We start from the raw sequence: 16161 nt of genomic DNA, 5'->3' as shown, positions 1-16161 counted from the left end.
ATAAAAGTTAACATCAAGATGGCTTTTCGGTCGGAAATAACTCGAGCGCACGGATCTAATTATATAGTTAATAATGGATTTTGTTGTGTTATTTGTCAAAATTTCATTTTTACATTAAAAGTAGGAACATATTCAAATTTGATGCGTAATTATATTATGCGCTAATTTCGAAATTATGAAGCGAAGGCGAGTTTGCTGTTTCTTGTAAGAATATGAAATGAATGTTAATTTTTATTTACCCAATGAGAGCACGTTTTGCCACCGCCGAACCGGAAATATTTTCTCACTCGCTGTTTACATAATTAGATATCAACCCTTACGATGTTTAACATAAGGTACGAAGATCAGAATGGCCCATTTTGTAGTAATTGTAAAGATTCAAGTAGGTACGATCTGGGATGCTTACCCTGTGCCCTACATTTCTGCAAAGCTCGATGAATCTGGATACTAAATATCCCTGTCCACCATCTTGTGCAACTATACATAGACTTCAAGAAAAGGTAGCAAACATTTAATGTGTAAGTTAGCCAAAACCTTTGTTGAAATAAGATAATATAACCGAATTAAACAAAAACGCTAGAGAGCTTCCGTTACCATATTTAATACTCTTATGACACTCGATTGGGCATTGCATTGCATCGCTTACTCTTTTTTTCTTTTGGTAATTAGAGAAACTTGCGCCTCACATTTAAGTCATTTGTCAACGCGAAAACTTATACCATCATAAACACATTCTCATAACACCTTATACCTCCTGGGTCTTAAAGAATTTACAACGAAAGCACGTATAAATCATAAGCTGCCTATAATACCCCCGCGCTTAACTTACTTTCAGCGTTAGAAAGTTTTAAGAACTTTGTATTTACTCTTCGTCTACTATCTACGTTAAAATTTATAATGGGAAATCTTACCTTAAAGCAGACCATCAGAGAGAAAGGCATCGTTAAGACGACGATTACCCATGATAGTACCGTTAATATCTTGCCGCAGGTCTTGGACTCCTCTACCACATGTTCGGCTGAAAATAAAAGTAAAAGTTAATCCCTTACGTTCTTGCTTCTCGTTGCAGTATTACTGGTAAATGAATGATTACCTAACTCGTAACTGTACTGAAATTCTAGTATTGCACTTATGAATGCTCACTATTTTTAAATGCATACTTTTAATGAATCGTGAAAGAACAAGGGCAGCCGGACGTTACAAAAATGTCGGACCTGTTTCAAGTGCATATAATTTATTGTGCTCGTTCTTAAAAACTAAACACCTGTAAAGAAAGCTAAAGGGCTCGTCATCAGTTCTCTTTTTGGGGAATATTGTAGTGCAAACGTATTAACAAAATTAAAAAAATCATTTTAAATCATAATAAATGTTGAAATCACGTGATTATGGAGTTAGACTGATCAATGTATTTCACAAAATAGAGGTTCTTGAGGTAGAGTTATGCGCTATTTAAAAAATAATACCAAAGACCTTTAGTGAAAAAGTGAAATTGTGGTAGTTTACGTTTACATTGCGATATGTCATAACGAATAATTATAGAAGCCTAATTTCCGTAAGTCTAACACTGCGATATTATGCGCCAAAAGTTGTACACCCCAAAAATGCCATCGGGTTTACCAAGAAAAAGTAAGCAACTTATTTCTAATCTTATTGGTTATTTTGAACGAGATGTTTGGAGGTTGCGCTGGCGTTCCTAGTTTTGTTTCCCTGGTCACCTTTACAATGGTTTATTTACAATATATAGATTTACAATTTTTGAGCGTCGTTTACTCGGTGGTATTGCGTATGGAACTGACACGTCAGCTATCGGAATCTGCACCCAGTGGATAATCTGGTGCACCATGACGGATGATAGAGGTACCGGCTCAAGGACGTAAGAACAGTTGATCGGTTGAAGAATTCTCGGATGACGTTCCGGCGATGTCGACGTTCCTTCTTTGGGGTCACTGGCGGCATTTGCTTAGTCTTGAAACACTTCTTCTTCAGATTGAGGAACGCTGAAGAGTATGGCCGGTGCACGATGTTACGTGATGTCAGACATACTCTTGCTGGCGATGGAGTCGCTCTCATACAATACTGAAACGTACTCTTTGTTGCACCTTTCTGCTGTACCGGGTGACGTAGGGTGCGTCTGTGGTTGTCGTTGGTTTGTCTTTGTGGCTGGACTGTTTTCGGCGTCGCGTCTTCTGCCTCGGTTTCTGTGTATGCTGGTTTCACTCTGTCGCTGTACACTGTCGTTTGCTTTCCGGTTTTTAATGGCAACCCTCTTATCCGTTCGTTCCAGTCCTGTTGCACCATCCACTCTGAGGTATATCTGAGCGGCTGAACGGTTTTCTTTTCGTGTCGTGGTTGGATACTGCGGGAGGACATAGGTAGTTGCGTTACACATGTCTGAGGGTCTAGCGGGTTTGTTTTCGTTGGTTGTGCTAGAAATTCTACTTGGAGTCGTAAACTCTGTCCATATACCATATCCACCGCTGTTTCCTTGATGCCCTCCTTGTGACATGCTGTCGTCCGTATTTGTTTGAACCTTGCGAGGTGCTCCAAACTCCAGAAAAGTGTTGCCTCGAATCCTCGCCCCTGGTCGGTAGTGACTTGTGATGATACGTCAAATCGTGAAATCCACGTGTTCACAAATTCGCGTGCGACGGTCTCGGCATCGATATTGCTGATGAGCGTGGCTTCGGGCCATCGGGTGTAACCGGCGGCGCAACTAAATATGTACGATCACCGACTAAAGTAATCATAATCTTAGGCTTACTGCCATTTAGGCAACCAACCATACACTATCTAAAATGGCAACGTTGAAGTGTAAGTTTTCCGGCGGGGATTCGTGGGGGATGGGTCGCACGGCGTCGCGCAGTGTCGAGTATAAACGCTACAGTAAGTATAATTACAAGAATTGGCAACCCCGCAAACGGTCTGCGGCTTGGGAAACTTCACAGTAGACGGGTTTGCTGCAGCTGTATTGGTTTGAGCTGCAGTGACGTGGTCCCTTGGTGGATTTTCTTCAGCTCTGGGTCAGTTTCCTGGTGTTGGTGCGCGGCTGCGCTCCCCCTTTCGTACCGTTGGGCTCTGCTTGTTTGGGTTTGCTGGTCCGCAATCTCTAGCGCTAATTTTTTTGGCTTCATGGATGGAGTTGTCGTGCTGAAATGCGGTTCCCTAGTTACTTGCATTCGCGTAACTGACTAACCCACAGCTTTTCGTACTTCTCGTCGTCGGGTGGTTTGGTGAGGATGCCTGGACCGCGCTGGCGTATTTGGCTTCCAAGCTCATGGCGAGGTCCGTACTTGGTGTCGTCACTCATGATGCCGCTTATTTGGAAACGAGTTTCCACTTGGGCGGACCACATTTCGTGGTCGGTTGGCCAGAATGGTGGTAGCTTCACTTCGACGTACCTCGCCCCTAATAATTAATCTGGAAGATGATTCAGATGAAGATGATGTTTTGGATGATTCAGATTAATGATGTTTTCCTGTTTATTCAGATATCAACCTCAAGATTTGAAGTCAACAGAATGACTGGCGAATGACGCCTGCGATGAATTTCAATTCATGGAGAGATCCGAAAGGAACGCGTCTTCGATAAAGAGGATGTGGTTCGATTTTTACCAGCACGAAGTTAGGCGACAGTTTATCGCCCTCGCGACGTTTAACAACCAGCTGGAACCATGCACGGTTGATGTTTTTGGAAAAGATATGACGTTCCTAGCATCTTGAAATTCGTGAACTGACTTTTATTGTTACACAATTTGAAATGTTTTGTAGATTTTCTCTTGCTTTTGATGTCTCTGTTCATGTATTTGTGTGGGATATGCCAGGGTTTTTGTCCCAAAGAAGGTTTCCTTGACATCGCCTTATTGTGTGCGTCAATACTTTATATGTTCTCATCTTTTCTTACGCACAAAATTATTTTTATTCAATTTTCTGTTTCATTTGTGTATAAAAAGAACCGCCAGTTTTAACACCGACTGCTACCCAGATTTGAAAGTGCCGCGAAGCGTCTGCCGTTTTGACACGAAAATAACTATAGCTTGGTGTATGTACCGGGTGACCCAATAAGACTGTTCCTCGGCCATATCGCGGGAACCGTTCGTCGTATGTCTTAGGGGTAAAAAAATTATTGGGTAAATCTGTTATGAAGAATCACTGGAAGATATTTTCAAGTTCTAAAAATGACCACCAGAGGGCGTAACTGCTATCTTAAATTTTAAAAATGCATTTTCTTTAAATTTCGCATAGGTAATAAACTAAATATTCTTTTTTCACATTTTTAAACAGAACCAGTTTATCTATCATCTTCGTAAAAACCTACGAGTAAAATAAAAGGAGAGAACCTTGCATTAAAAGGGGACTTGACGGAAATGGACAAAAAGGAAGTGATACAAGTGCGAGAAGAGTGGGGAGAAACGCGTCATTATTGGCAGTGGTGTAATAAAACAAAACTGACATCGTCTCTTCTGTTTTATGATAAGTCAAGTCGACATAACTGACCAGCGCAAAGGAAGTGATATTTTGACGACTTCCGTCGCGTGTTATGCTATTTCCAACCACCGTTATATTCTCTCCTCTTATTTTTTACTCGTAGGTAAAAACAAAAACTCAGTTATTTCAAAAACAAAGATGGCGTGGGGCGTTCAATTGTTTTTGCAATAACCTGCTTTAACTTCTTAACGGTTTGACCGATTCTAACAAATTTGCCATCGTTAAAAAGAGCATTCCTATATAGTTATAGTTAATTTAGTAGAATCCTTCTCCGCCAGAGGCTCAGTTATGCTTAAATTGTATCTTATTTGACGTATTTCCGGTATTTGTCGATGGTGCGAAACAGGCCCGTAGCTAGAGTTGGGCTTTAAGGGGGGCAATGATGTTCTTAAGGGGGGCGTACATTAAGGTATACCAAAAAATTCGAAATTAAGAAAATTCTCTATAATTTGTGTAATAAACATATAATTGAAACTAATCCACTCTGATCCGAATATCCTAATTTATAATGATATACATTATATAAAATAAAGTAAATGTAAACGAAAACGCAACTGAATATTATGATGGAAACAATTTTAAAAAGTGCCTTTCACAAATCACATACATACATAAGACTGGCACAGTGGCACATAAAACATAAGTTTTTAAAATAATTGAATTTTTCTGTTTTTCTTCTGATTAAACTTCCGTAAAAATATCATCATATCTTGCCGTTTGTGTTTGGACATCAAATTTACGACCGGTTCTCTTAATTTAATCCTCATTTGTCGCTAATACTTGTACCCAACGCTGCAGGTATATTACATTTGAAGAAAATGTAGGAATTATCTATTATCCTGCTTGCCTTTAACTACTTAATTTTATGACAATTCTCTATTATTGTAGTCACGTTTGTCCCTCTTTACTTAAGCAACCAAATATTTTTAAAGTAGATCTCTCCTTATTGTTTTTCAATTTCAACTGGTATTGTGATAATGTGATTGTGCTATAAGTTACGTCATAATTGAAGGGGGGCGCTTAAAGTCTCTAGGGGGGGCTCAGCCACCCCTGCCCCCCCTCTGGCTACGGGCCTGGTGCGAAAGATTGTTTGGAAAAGGACCCTACACTTTTAGGTAGGCTTTGGAAAATTAAACAAATGAAACACGATGCATGATAAAATAATAACAGCCGTATTTTGTAAATTATTCTGCTGTGTTTACATTCAGAAGGTGCAGTTTTTTGAATTTGTAGTCTTTTCTAAAATGCCGATTTTTAGTCAAGAAGCATTTAATATGCTGGCGGTGATGGTTCGTGGTTGATTCGAATAACGCAAATAGAAGATGCGGGCAGCGATGGTCGCATTTTGAAAATACTCAAAATATATCGCCAGCATATTAAATGCTTCTTGGTTAGAAATTTAGTTATTATTTTATAATGCATCGTGTTTCATTTGTTTCCAAGGCCTACCTAAAAATGTAGGGTGATTTTCTTTCGCGCAATCGGCAAATACCGGAAATAAGTAAAAAGTCAAATTAAAGATACAATTTAAGCATTTTTATTAATTAATCTCATTTTCCCAACATTTGAGGTTAGGAACGAGACTTTGCAAAACGATTTCCACTGGCCTCTTTGGGTGTTATTTGGCTACTTTTTTATAAAGAAAAAGTCATATCATTCCACTTGATTTTTTTAGGATGTTGGGTCATGGTGTCAAAACTAGCCCCCTGGCGGAGAAGGATTCCACTAAATTAATTATATTTTGGTTGATTCTCATTGCTCTTCTCAACCATACCAAATTTGTTAAAATCGGTCAAACGGTTAAGAACTTAAAGCAGGTTATTGTAAAAACAATTGAACGCCCCACACCATCTTTGTTTTTGAAATAACTTAGTTTTTGTTTTTACGAAAATAATAAATAAACTAGTTCTCTTTAAAAATGTGAAAAAAGAATGTTTAGTTTATTATGCGAAATTTAAAGAAAATGCATTTTTAAAATTTAAGATGGGAGTAACTCCCTCTGTTGGTCATTTTTAGAACTTGAAAATATTTTCCAGCGATTATTCATGACCGATTTACCCAAAATTTTTTTTTACCCCTAAGTTATATGACAAACGGTTCTCGAGATATGGCCATGGAACGATCTTATTGAGTCACCAGGTACCTACCTACATATTTATTACCAGTAAATGTTAGACACCTAAGGCTTCTTAATTTCATTGTCGTAAAGCAAGGGTTTAGGTAGGTAGTTCTGTAACAACCATTTATGGAATTAAGCACGGAATAATTTGCACGAAGCTTTTATACGCAAAATCTGCGAATGCGTCAATACTATGAAACGGTCATATCGAATGTGGACATGACTTGTTCCAAACAAGTAGTTCTATGCTTTTGTGTTTGGCTGTCTTAAACTGCTTCTGCTGATAGGGCGCATGTTGCCAACTTATGCGAGCGTTATGCATGTACGGTAAAAATGACTACAAAAAGGTACACTTTATAAGAACTTCGGCCAATTGTCAATTAGAGAAGCATCGAAAGAACGATCAACCCGAGAGTAAATGGCATACTTAACGAGATATCTTCAATATTGCACACAGAGTTCACTGAAAAACACTTTTAAGCAAATTGGCCAATGTCGGAGACGCAGCTCGACATTTATCGAATTCTTTTTAGGTAGCGTCTAACAATGGTGGCCACTTAACACGAGGAAAGAAATTGTTGTGCCCGAATAGCTTGGAAGGCTCATTCAGCTTTCAATAAAGATATAAATTCAATGGAAGATGTGCGCTGAGATTTTCAAAGTGTTACCAATTAAATGAGAAAAGAAGTGACAGGAGCACGGTATAGATATTTGTAATGGCTTCTTTGACAATTCAATTGTGATTTTTTTTTCTTTCAGACCAATTAAATCAGTGAAAACAATTCCTTGCTTATTGAGAGCGGACTCTAGCGAATTGCGGGGCAATTAGGAAATTGATATCGATTATAGATGGAATAGAATATTTTTAAGGAACGAGATGAAACAAGTTGATAAGTGCTTCTACTGCTGTACCTATGAATACGACAGTCGAGCAACGCTTGTTTTGGTCAGTTGTTAGTAGTTCGCGGCTACTTTTAACCCAAAAAAGTGAATTTTTAAATACGATTCTCAGTAGGCGTTTACATAAAGGAAGTCGCGGTACTATAAATTTATTGCTAACCTTATTATTGCAACTACGAACTTGGCAAATATGAAGCACTTTTCCTTACAATAATTACAATTGCTATGGTCGAATAAAAAAAACAATTGGACATCGGGTTAATTAATTAAATTAATTTAATTTGGGAATAAACCGTGCTTCAGGCTAACTTTGATTTAATTGGTTGAACTTTGAGTTATTCACAGTAATAGATTACCGATGTTTCGCAATATACTCGCATATCAACATGTATCTTAGTAACTGGGGTTTTACCAGCAAACAGAAGCTTCAATTAATTGTCCCTAACCTTTTTACCGGTAGCCGTTTTGTTCGTAAGTTTGTTCGCACTTCAATTAAACAAATTGAATGCACAAATTTGATTAAGAAATTGATTCTTTACGTAACTTGCCACTACAAATCTGTTTTTCACCTTGGACTCCAAACGCTTTCGTAGTAATAATTTATTTAAATGCGAACATTTTAATCCAAATATGCACTGAAACGAAAAATGTTCGCTTGCACGCTTAGCAATATTCACGGTTGAATATTAAATCATCCGTCCGATCGCCTCCTTAACGCAACGAAGTTTTCTTTCCGCATAAACAAGCCAAGTATTAATAGTTTTACTTCTGGTGGCAAATTTTGAAGGTACTCGCTTTCGGTAAACTCGTTAGAATTGGCGGCACCGTCTTCTGCGTCGTACACAAAATCACAATATTCGCCTTGGCAGTTGGGCGAAGAATTTCGTTTTACGCGATTTATAAATCTTTCGCATTCACGATAATCGAGATCGTTCAAAGGTTTGGCTAAGAAATCAATACGCGATCGAAAAGAGTAGCGCTCGACCGGTTTAGATCCTCTTCGAAGATTTCAGTCAGAAATCTATTCTCCCACCAGATTTTTACTTAAATATTTTTCCGGATCCCAAATACGAAACGACCCCCACTTTTCTTACTGTGGCGTTTCGACTTTTATCTGATTGAACACCTAGTTCTTATCTTAAAGCACTTTATTTCTCGAATAGTAGTTCTATTCGCGTTCATTATGAAGCGGTACACGTATACAATTTCCTATACAAGCAAAAAAATGTACATTTTATGGACCACTGTCCATTCCTACTTCGGAAAATACAAATACAACAAACAATTTCTACGTGATCTACGCAAGGAGAAAAATATTCAGAGGTACCGTAAACCATTGGGTTATTGTATTGTTTCTGAATTGCCGCGAATTATGTGGCGTAAGAGTGCCATAACAATTTTCAATTTGCTGTTAAGTAGTTCATTATGTGCCCATTATATTTTAAAAGAAGATATTACGGTTGTGGGTAAATGTTCAATTGTCCAATAACGTTTTGATTTTTGTGTGCTTTAGTAAAACGGGGAAGGGTGAATTTTGAGTTAATCAAATTATTTACTGGTTATAGGTCGAGTGTGAAAATGCGTTAATGCCTTAGGGGTGAGGTTATAGAACTTCTAACAGAATTAACAGAACTAACAGAAGCCCACATTATTATAATCATAAAGTCAAGTTAGTTGTAAAGGTGATTACTTACGGGTTTCTAATTTTATGTACGACTGCTTGATAATGCCGTGATTACAGTCGCAATTAGTGGCCATAATTTGCAATATTATGTCCTAGTTCACAACGATAAAGTAAAACGGCCGCCTGTCAATGTGACAATTGTACTTAGGTGTCAATCCAAGGTAAATTCAAGTCTCGGTTAAATAAACGGCTCGTCCATAAAGACGCAGTTTATGTACTTGATATATAAATAGCTATTATATTATTGTGCAACCGAGCGCATAGGTTGCACGTTTTTCATTGAATATTTAATTAATCTTAAATTTATGAAAAAGGTGGTTATATTCTAGGAGCTGGCTACAGAAAAATGTTAGTTATCGCTACATGGCTGATTTTTTTGTAAAGTATCCTGATACATAGCCAAGTAGAAATCGTCATGTCTACCAACGAGATGTATGAGACTTTTTGGCACAACTCATCAAGACACAGCTTTTTTTTATATTTAAAATTTCGCTATGGTGCCTACGTTTGATGAAATGTTCAAATTTTAAAAATTTATAACTTTTCAATTAAAATTTCTCAAAAACCAAGAAACTCACAAAAAATGTGTAATTATCCAGTGTATGCCAAAAAATTACAAACATTTTTTTCAAGCCGTTATAGCCCTTTTAAACTTTTTTAACACCCTCAAAGACCCTGAAGATGGTAACTGACCGAAACCAAAATAGGACGCTTGCGATTGCCCATGCATACCTATCAACATTCCAAATTTAATCAAAATTGGGTCAGGCATTTTTGAGAAATCGTGTCACAAAAAACGAACCACATACATACACCCTATCATTTATCACGACCCCTGTATTATACAGGCTGTTTCGCGCAAACCATCAGGCTTTCATTGATCAATTAAATTTGAAAATTTGCATATCAACATAGTTTTTGATGATCCATCCAAAGAAAACCTTATCATGGTCGTTTCACTTCCGGTTGTACCGGATGTCGATACCAACTTTCTTAATTAAAATAGAACACCCTTTATTTCATTATCGAAATGACGTGAAAATCGGATCTCAAAGCCTTCCCCATAAAGTTATTGTTGTACTATTAAAACACGATTATCGGCGAAACTATAGTCGTGTTAATAGTACAACAATAAATTTATGGGAAAGGCTTTGAGATCCGATTTTCTTAATCTTTGATATCACTCAACCCCATTTAGAGGACCGATGGATAATGTTAAAAAAAATAATAAAAAGACCCGTGTGTCCTCAATTTTTATTTGCGAGTAAAATAAACCCAAAATAAATTATTGAGAAGCTGTGTTTTTATAGTCCGAATTTGAAACGCTTCAGTTTAAATACGTCACAAACCTACAACCAATCACGTAGAAGCGAGTCGGCAACATTGTGCGAAGGTCTGACGTTTGTCGGATTTGACTTTTTAAGGCAAGGTTATTTTATCTCATGTTTTAAGAGGCATAGCCGTCTATAATTACAAGCCGTGCTGAGAATTATGGCAACACTGCATGGTAGGCCGATTTCCTAATTTAACTTGACAGATTTTGGGTGTATTTTATATGTGTTTTGGGTGTAATCACAGAATACGGCCTTCTTATTCTGTGGGTGTAATATTCCAATTTACCTGTTTTAACAGAGCGAGATTGCGACAATTTGTGTTACTCCCTACGGAACAAACAGAAATTATTGTTCAGGTAAGTTGCTAAACGAAATATATCGATTTGTTGTCATAACCTCTAAAGCAGGCTACTCCCTACTGGACCCTTTACAAGCACTTGTATTGGTTCAAAGTACCTGTACAAGCTCAAATATGACCTACACACTACGTGGTACGTAAGTACGGTAAGTGTTTATCGTGAAAAAATACAATTAGTTTGTATTTCAAGTTTTCTAGCACGGGCATGTCAAATCGATTTTCTGAAGGAACCTTTCAACTTATTCCCAGGAGATCACGGTACGGGAATTTGAAGTCTATGGGGCTCCCCTCTTTAAAAGCTGCGTACCTAGACTCACTGCAGTAGGGACTGGCTTAAAGTCTGCCATTCCGAATCACATCTGGTCGTTGATAAAACCTCGCTGATTCACAGCGATTTACTGTCCTTTTGGCGAAATTAAGTGCTCAAGCGTGAGCTTCACTTCGACATCTTTCGACAGAAGTTCACCAATTTCGGAGATCTCAATGGAAAACACATTATGATGCAGTTACCAGTTTACAGCGTTCCGAATTTTAAAGTCAAATAAAAATGTTATTATCCATTTTTGTAAATAAATAATATATATGCACAATTTTAAGCTGCCTAAGTATCTTTCTTCTATATTAAAACCGCCAAGGCGAAACACAGGAGAGAGGAAAATGCCATTTTTCAGGAGCAACAAGACGCCATTAAAACTGAAATCGGCCGTAGCCTACCGATAGAACTAGCCGTGACACTCATCCCCACTATTGCGCTGACGTCACAACTGACGGCGGCCGTCATATCGACTTTTAATGTAATTAATTCCAAGTAGTTTAATGTTGTACACTTAAATTAACTGTATTCGAACAGAATCAGTAAGAAAATGCCAAATACACGCTGCGTACCTGGTTGCAAAAGCAATTATAGTTCAAGAGACAAGGTTCCTTACGGTTTTTTGTTTTCCGAAAAATGAAGACGATCAAAAAAGTGGTTAAGATGTATTCACCGGGACAATTTTGAAATTACTAATTACCCCAGGGTTTGTATAAAGCATTTCTCCGACATTTTCATTATTCGGGTAGACAAGATGACAAGATAAGACGATACAGTATTAACAGTTCCACGAGACCAGATTAAACTTACCGAAGACACGTATCCCACCATTTTTGAAAATCAGCCATCATATATGAAAAGGATGTAAATGATGAGTTACGGGAAAATATAGACCTTTGCAACTACAAATGACCGAAAATCTGTAGTCTCTAGGTGGTCCAGGGGCCGAGATCTCGATGGAACAGACAGATAGGCAGACGACGGAATGACGAGCACATAAGCGTTACCTCAACTTCGTTGTGTTACGCTAAAAAAGGCAGATGTGTGTATTAGAATGTTTAAATTTTATTTGTTTTCAGCTCGGTTTTCAGTGAGTATTTGTTGTTTATGTACGTATTTAATAAAATTTTTGCATAATAACACGTGTCTATAATTAGGAAACAACATATAACAATCCTGCGGCTCAAAATAAGTAATTACTTAATGTTTTCGCGTTAAATGAGTACGCACGCGAATCAAATTGCATTTTAAACACATAGTATCGCGTTGCAGTGGCCCATCTCCAGTTGTGACGTCACTAAATCAATGTCACGGCTAGATCTATCGGTAGGCTACGAATCGGCCCACCGATTGACTTTCGAACAACGTTGCCAAACTTCTCAGCATGGCTTGTAATTATAGACGGCTGTGTAAGAGGCAAGTTACAAATGACATTCTCCTGCAATATTGCCAAGTCGTATGTCATCTGAATGGTTCTAGCAGCTGATTGGTCGGGCTTGTAACGTCACAGAGCCCGCGACAATAATCTCGTTTTAAATAAACCCCTAATACCACACATGTTCATTATTTCTTTTTCTAATCAACCACTATTTTTAAATAAACTTTTACTGTGCAAAAAATTGTTTTATGGTTTCAGGTATACGCTTATTAAATTAGAACTATACGGAATTAAACTATACTGTAAACCCCTATTAAATTATCAATGAGAGCCTGAATACCTTTAGGTAATGGTTTGCGCGAAGCACCCTGTATAATGAAACAGATTGTGTATAAGCCAAAGGCGGGTGTCTGAACTTAAACTACGAACTTAAACTCTAAACATACACCTTTGTTGTTATTACGGTTGGACAGGTCATGTCTTAATGTAGGCACTTGAGTTCGTAACCATAAACAAAAATGACATGCATGTGCATTCTTCGTACCGTGGGTCCTTGCTGTGAATGTCGGGTTTGGTTACACAAGAGTCTTAGTAAATACATTGATTTCCGTGGGGCAATATTTTAAATATCGGTGTAAAGTCAAGATCATGAGAGAGATAAAATTCCCCGATCGTATGGGTTGAACACTATTATAATGTAACATTGTCAATTGGAAAAGAAGAGAGAAACTAAGTGAATACATATCCTAGAAGGTTTTCAATAGCTATTCTCGTTTGATTAAGAGAGAGAGTAACCCTGAATTCAATTTGGATGTCATTGTTTTGCTCTATTAACGTTTTAATTAATTTTAACCCTCCCCATTTCTTGCGTTTTATTTCCTCGAGTCACTCGTTTCACTCCTTTCACTTGACGGTCATCTGCTTATGGTTTCACTTACTTTGGCGGGAGTTTTGATTGTTGGTTTTGAGTTTTGCAACCCGTCGCTTAAAATCCAGAGACCACTTGATTATTTCGTGTCAAATACAATACAATGAATAGGAAAAAAAGAGAGACACTTTAAAGTTCTTCTAACACATTGAGAGACACTTTAAAGTTCTTCTAACACATTGACAAGAACACTTGTAGTAAACGCCACACAAACAATATTCCATTCAACTTAACTCTCAAACGTGCCTTGCCGTTGAAAACGTATCTCACTTTTATCTCGCCTGTTAAACCCCACACGGCAGTTCGTCAACGTGAATGTTGATGAGTGGAAATTCTTGCCGAATGCATAATCTAAGGGAGAAATGTGCGTTTTCTACGTGCTTTGTTGGAAAACTCTACTACATTTCGTTTCAAGTGGCGATCTTAGCTGCCACCCAAAACACATCAGCGCCCTTTATTTATATACACTTTATTTCGAGTGCTGTTTCTTTTAAGTTTGTTGTTGACACAAGTTATAGTATAAGAATAAACCTTGACGAAGCTTTTGAGATCTCGAGATCGTTTAACAGTCCCCCCCATTTATGTAATGAAAACAAAGAAAAATGTATTGTTTTTTGCTTACAGACGAACAGGACCAATGCGGAGGATGTTCTTTATAACCTGATTACGTTAAGCGGCGGGAATGCGAACATATTTAAATGCGCAAACATTAAAATGTACTCGCTGAGTCGTTAATGGAGATTTTTACGAATTGAATTTTTTTATTCTTCTTGAATTTGAAATTTAGATCTGCGTTAAATTATTTTCCATACGGCGCTTTGGTCGCATGCATATTTATAAGAAAAAAGTCTGTTGAGGTACAATTATGGATTTATCTTGGCAGATCTCTGTTTCCCTTTTTTGAGGTAAGTAACTAAATATCTTATAATGAATCATTAGAAACCTAGTGGGTCTCATTTTCCTGAAAATTGCAGCATTATCATGCACTCTATATAGTGTGTTCCAGTTGAGGCCGACCCTACTGCTATAAGAAGTCAGTTAAAATTGCAAATATTAAGCATTTTAGTATATTTTAAGAGAAAGTAAAAATTCCGAATAAAATTAACTGTAAATTGGCCTTGAAAGGGCAACATAAGTGTATGTTTTTATGCGCATTTGTTTTTTCTGCGGGATCTTCGTTTCTTAATTACTTTAGGAAGCAGACAGTGTCATAAAGTCTGAGAATTGTATCGAGTTTCATCTTTTTAAGGGAATTGCAATGAAAACTTGGCGTAGTGATAACACAGGCTTGATTTTTTGAAGTCGTGTATCATCCTGGCTGCTGGCTCTAATTTGATTGGTAAGGTGGGATTCAAACCACCAAATCAACCACTAAATAAGTCCAATCCGTCATCATTAAAGGCGTTAGTTACCCACGAAAGAAGTATTGAAGCACTAAACGCAGTTAGTAGAGTGTTGTACGCTTGTAAAAAAATTACGAGAATTAAAAAAGTCCCAGTGCGAGAATGTAATTTGAGTCTTGGTACCATTGGTGTCCATAGTGTCCATTAAAAATTTGGGAAAAATTTCGTGTTCTAAACGTCGTTATTACTTGCTCGGGATGTTGTTAAATTAATGGTTCAAGTCCCATATACTATGGTTTAAAACGTCAAATTAAAAACGCGAGTTCCATTGGTTATCAAGTCTTTCCAGAAACTTTAAAGGGCAGCAATTTCAAAGTGTTATCTTTATTCACGCAGTAACAAATACACCTATTCCGTAGTAATCTATAATAAACAAATATTTCCCATTGTTAGTCAAACGAATCAACTCTACACATTTACACTAAAGGAAATAGTGGTATGTTTGTAATTTGCAAAAACAAGGATCCACCAGAAAAACAACGGCGTTCCGCAATTTTGGGTATTCGTCGAAATTTCAAAGAAGAAGTTTGCGGTTGGACGAAGATTTGTCTATAGCGCAGCGTTGCTGTAAGGACAATTGTAACCAACTGTACAAACTGTATCAAAATTGTCAACCGGAAGCAAAAGGGCCGTAGCTTATAACATTTTGCTATTTATGTAAAGATTAGGTTTAGATCTTTGAGACTAGTTAAACTAAACTAAATTTAAACTCGATAGTTCCAAATTTGATGAGGGGATTTAGTGATTGCGTAATTCTCAAAGAGAGGCTGTTAAAGGCATTGCCTATATTTTTATCGTCCATAAACCCACAAGGAATTAGAGTGTTTAAAAATAATTTAGATCCGTCAGGTCTCTCAGATTCTACGCCTCGGATCCTTCACATACCTACTCCAGATCATCCAGATCCTGCACATCCTTCACGTTCTTCAGATTAAACGGATTCTATGAATTATTAAGATTAATTTTAGTCTCCAGATTTTGCATAATATGTTTCATATTACCCCGATTTCTCAAATGCTCCTCATTTCCGATCGTCCTCCATATGTTTCAGATTCTTCAGGATTTCCTGCGATTGTCATGATTGCAATTTATGGGATTCCTGAGATCTTCCAGTTTCTTTTGCGCTTTTCGGGTTGTTTAGATTCTTCGCATTCTTCTCATTGTTTACCTTCTTTTTTAGGATATTTTTCAGTTTAAATATAATATCCTTGACTAGGAAAACGGATTAGATTGATTTTCGCTTTATTTTATGTTATTTTT

At 37.4% G+C, this 16161-nt stretch overlaps 1 protein-coding gene across 5 annotated transcripts in view; it reads right to left on the bottom strand.

Annotated features, from left to right (window-relative positions):
• Nucleotides 1–16161, bottom strand: part of LOC116173492 (band 7 protein AGAP004871) — a 113641-nt gene that overhangs the window by 53152 nt on the left and 44328 nt on the right. For all 5 annotated transcript variants that reach the window (XM_031490994.1, XM_031490991.1, XM_031490993.1 and 2 more), the window contains exon 2: nt 912–1018. In XM_031490994.1, coding sequence (XP_031346854.1) covers nt 912–1018 — 107 coding nt within the window. The remainder of the gene's footprint in view (nt 1–911; nt 1019–16161) is intronic.

Source organism: Photinus pyralis, unplaced genomic scaffold (genome assembly GCF_008802855.1).
Source record: "Photinus pyralis isolate 1611_PpyrPB1 unplaced genomic scaffold, Ppyr1.3 Ppyr1.4_LG6, whole genome shotgun sequence".
In the NCBI taxonomy this organism is placed as follows: domain Eukaryota; kingdom Metazoa; phylum Arthropoda; class Insecta; order Coleoptera; family Lampyridae; genus Photinus; species Photinus pyralis.
The sequence above is the reverse complement of the archived record's forward strand: the minus strand, read 5'-3'. Positions and strand labels throughout refer to the sequence as shown.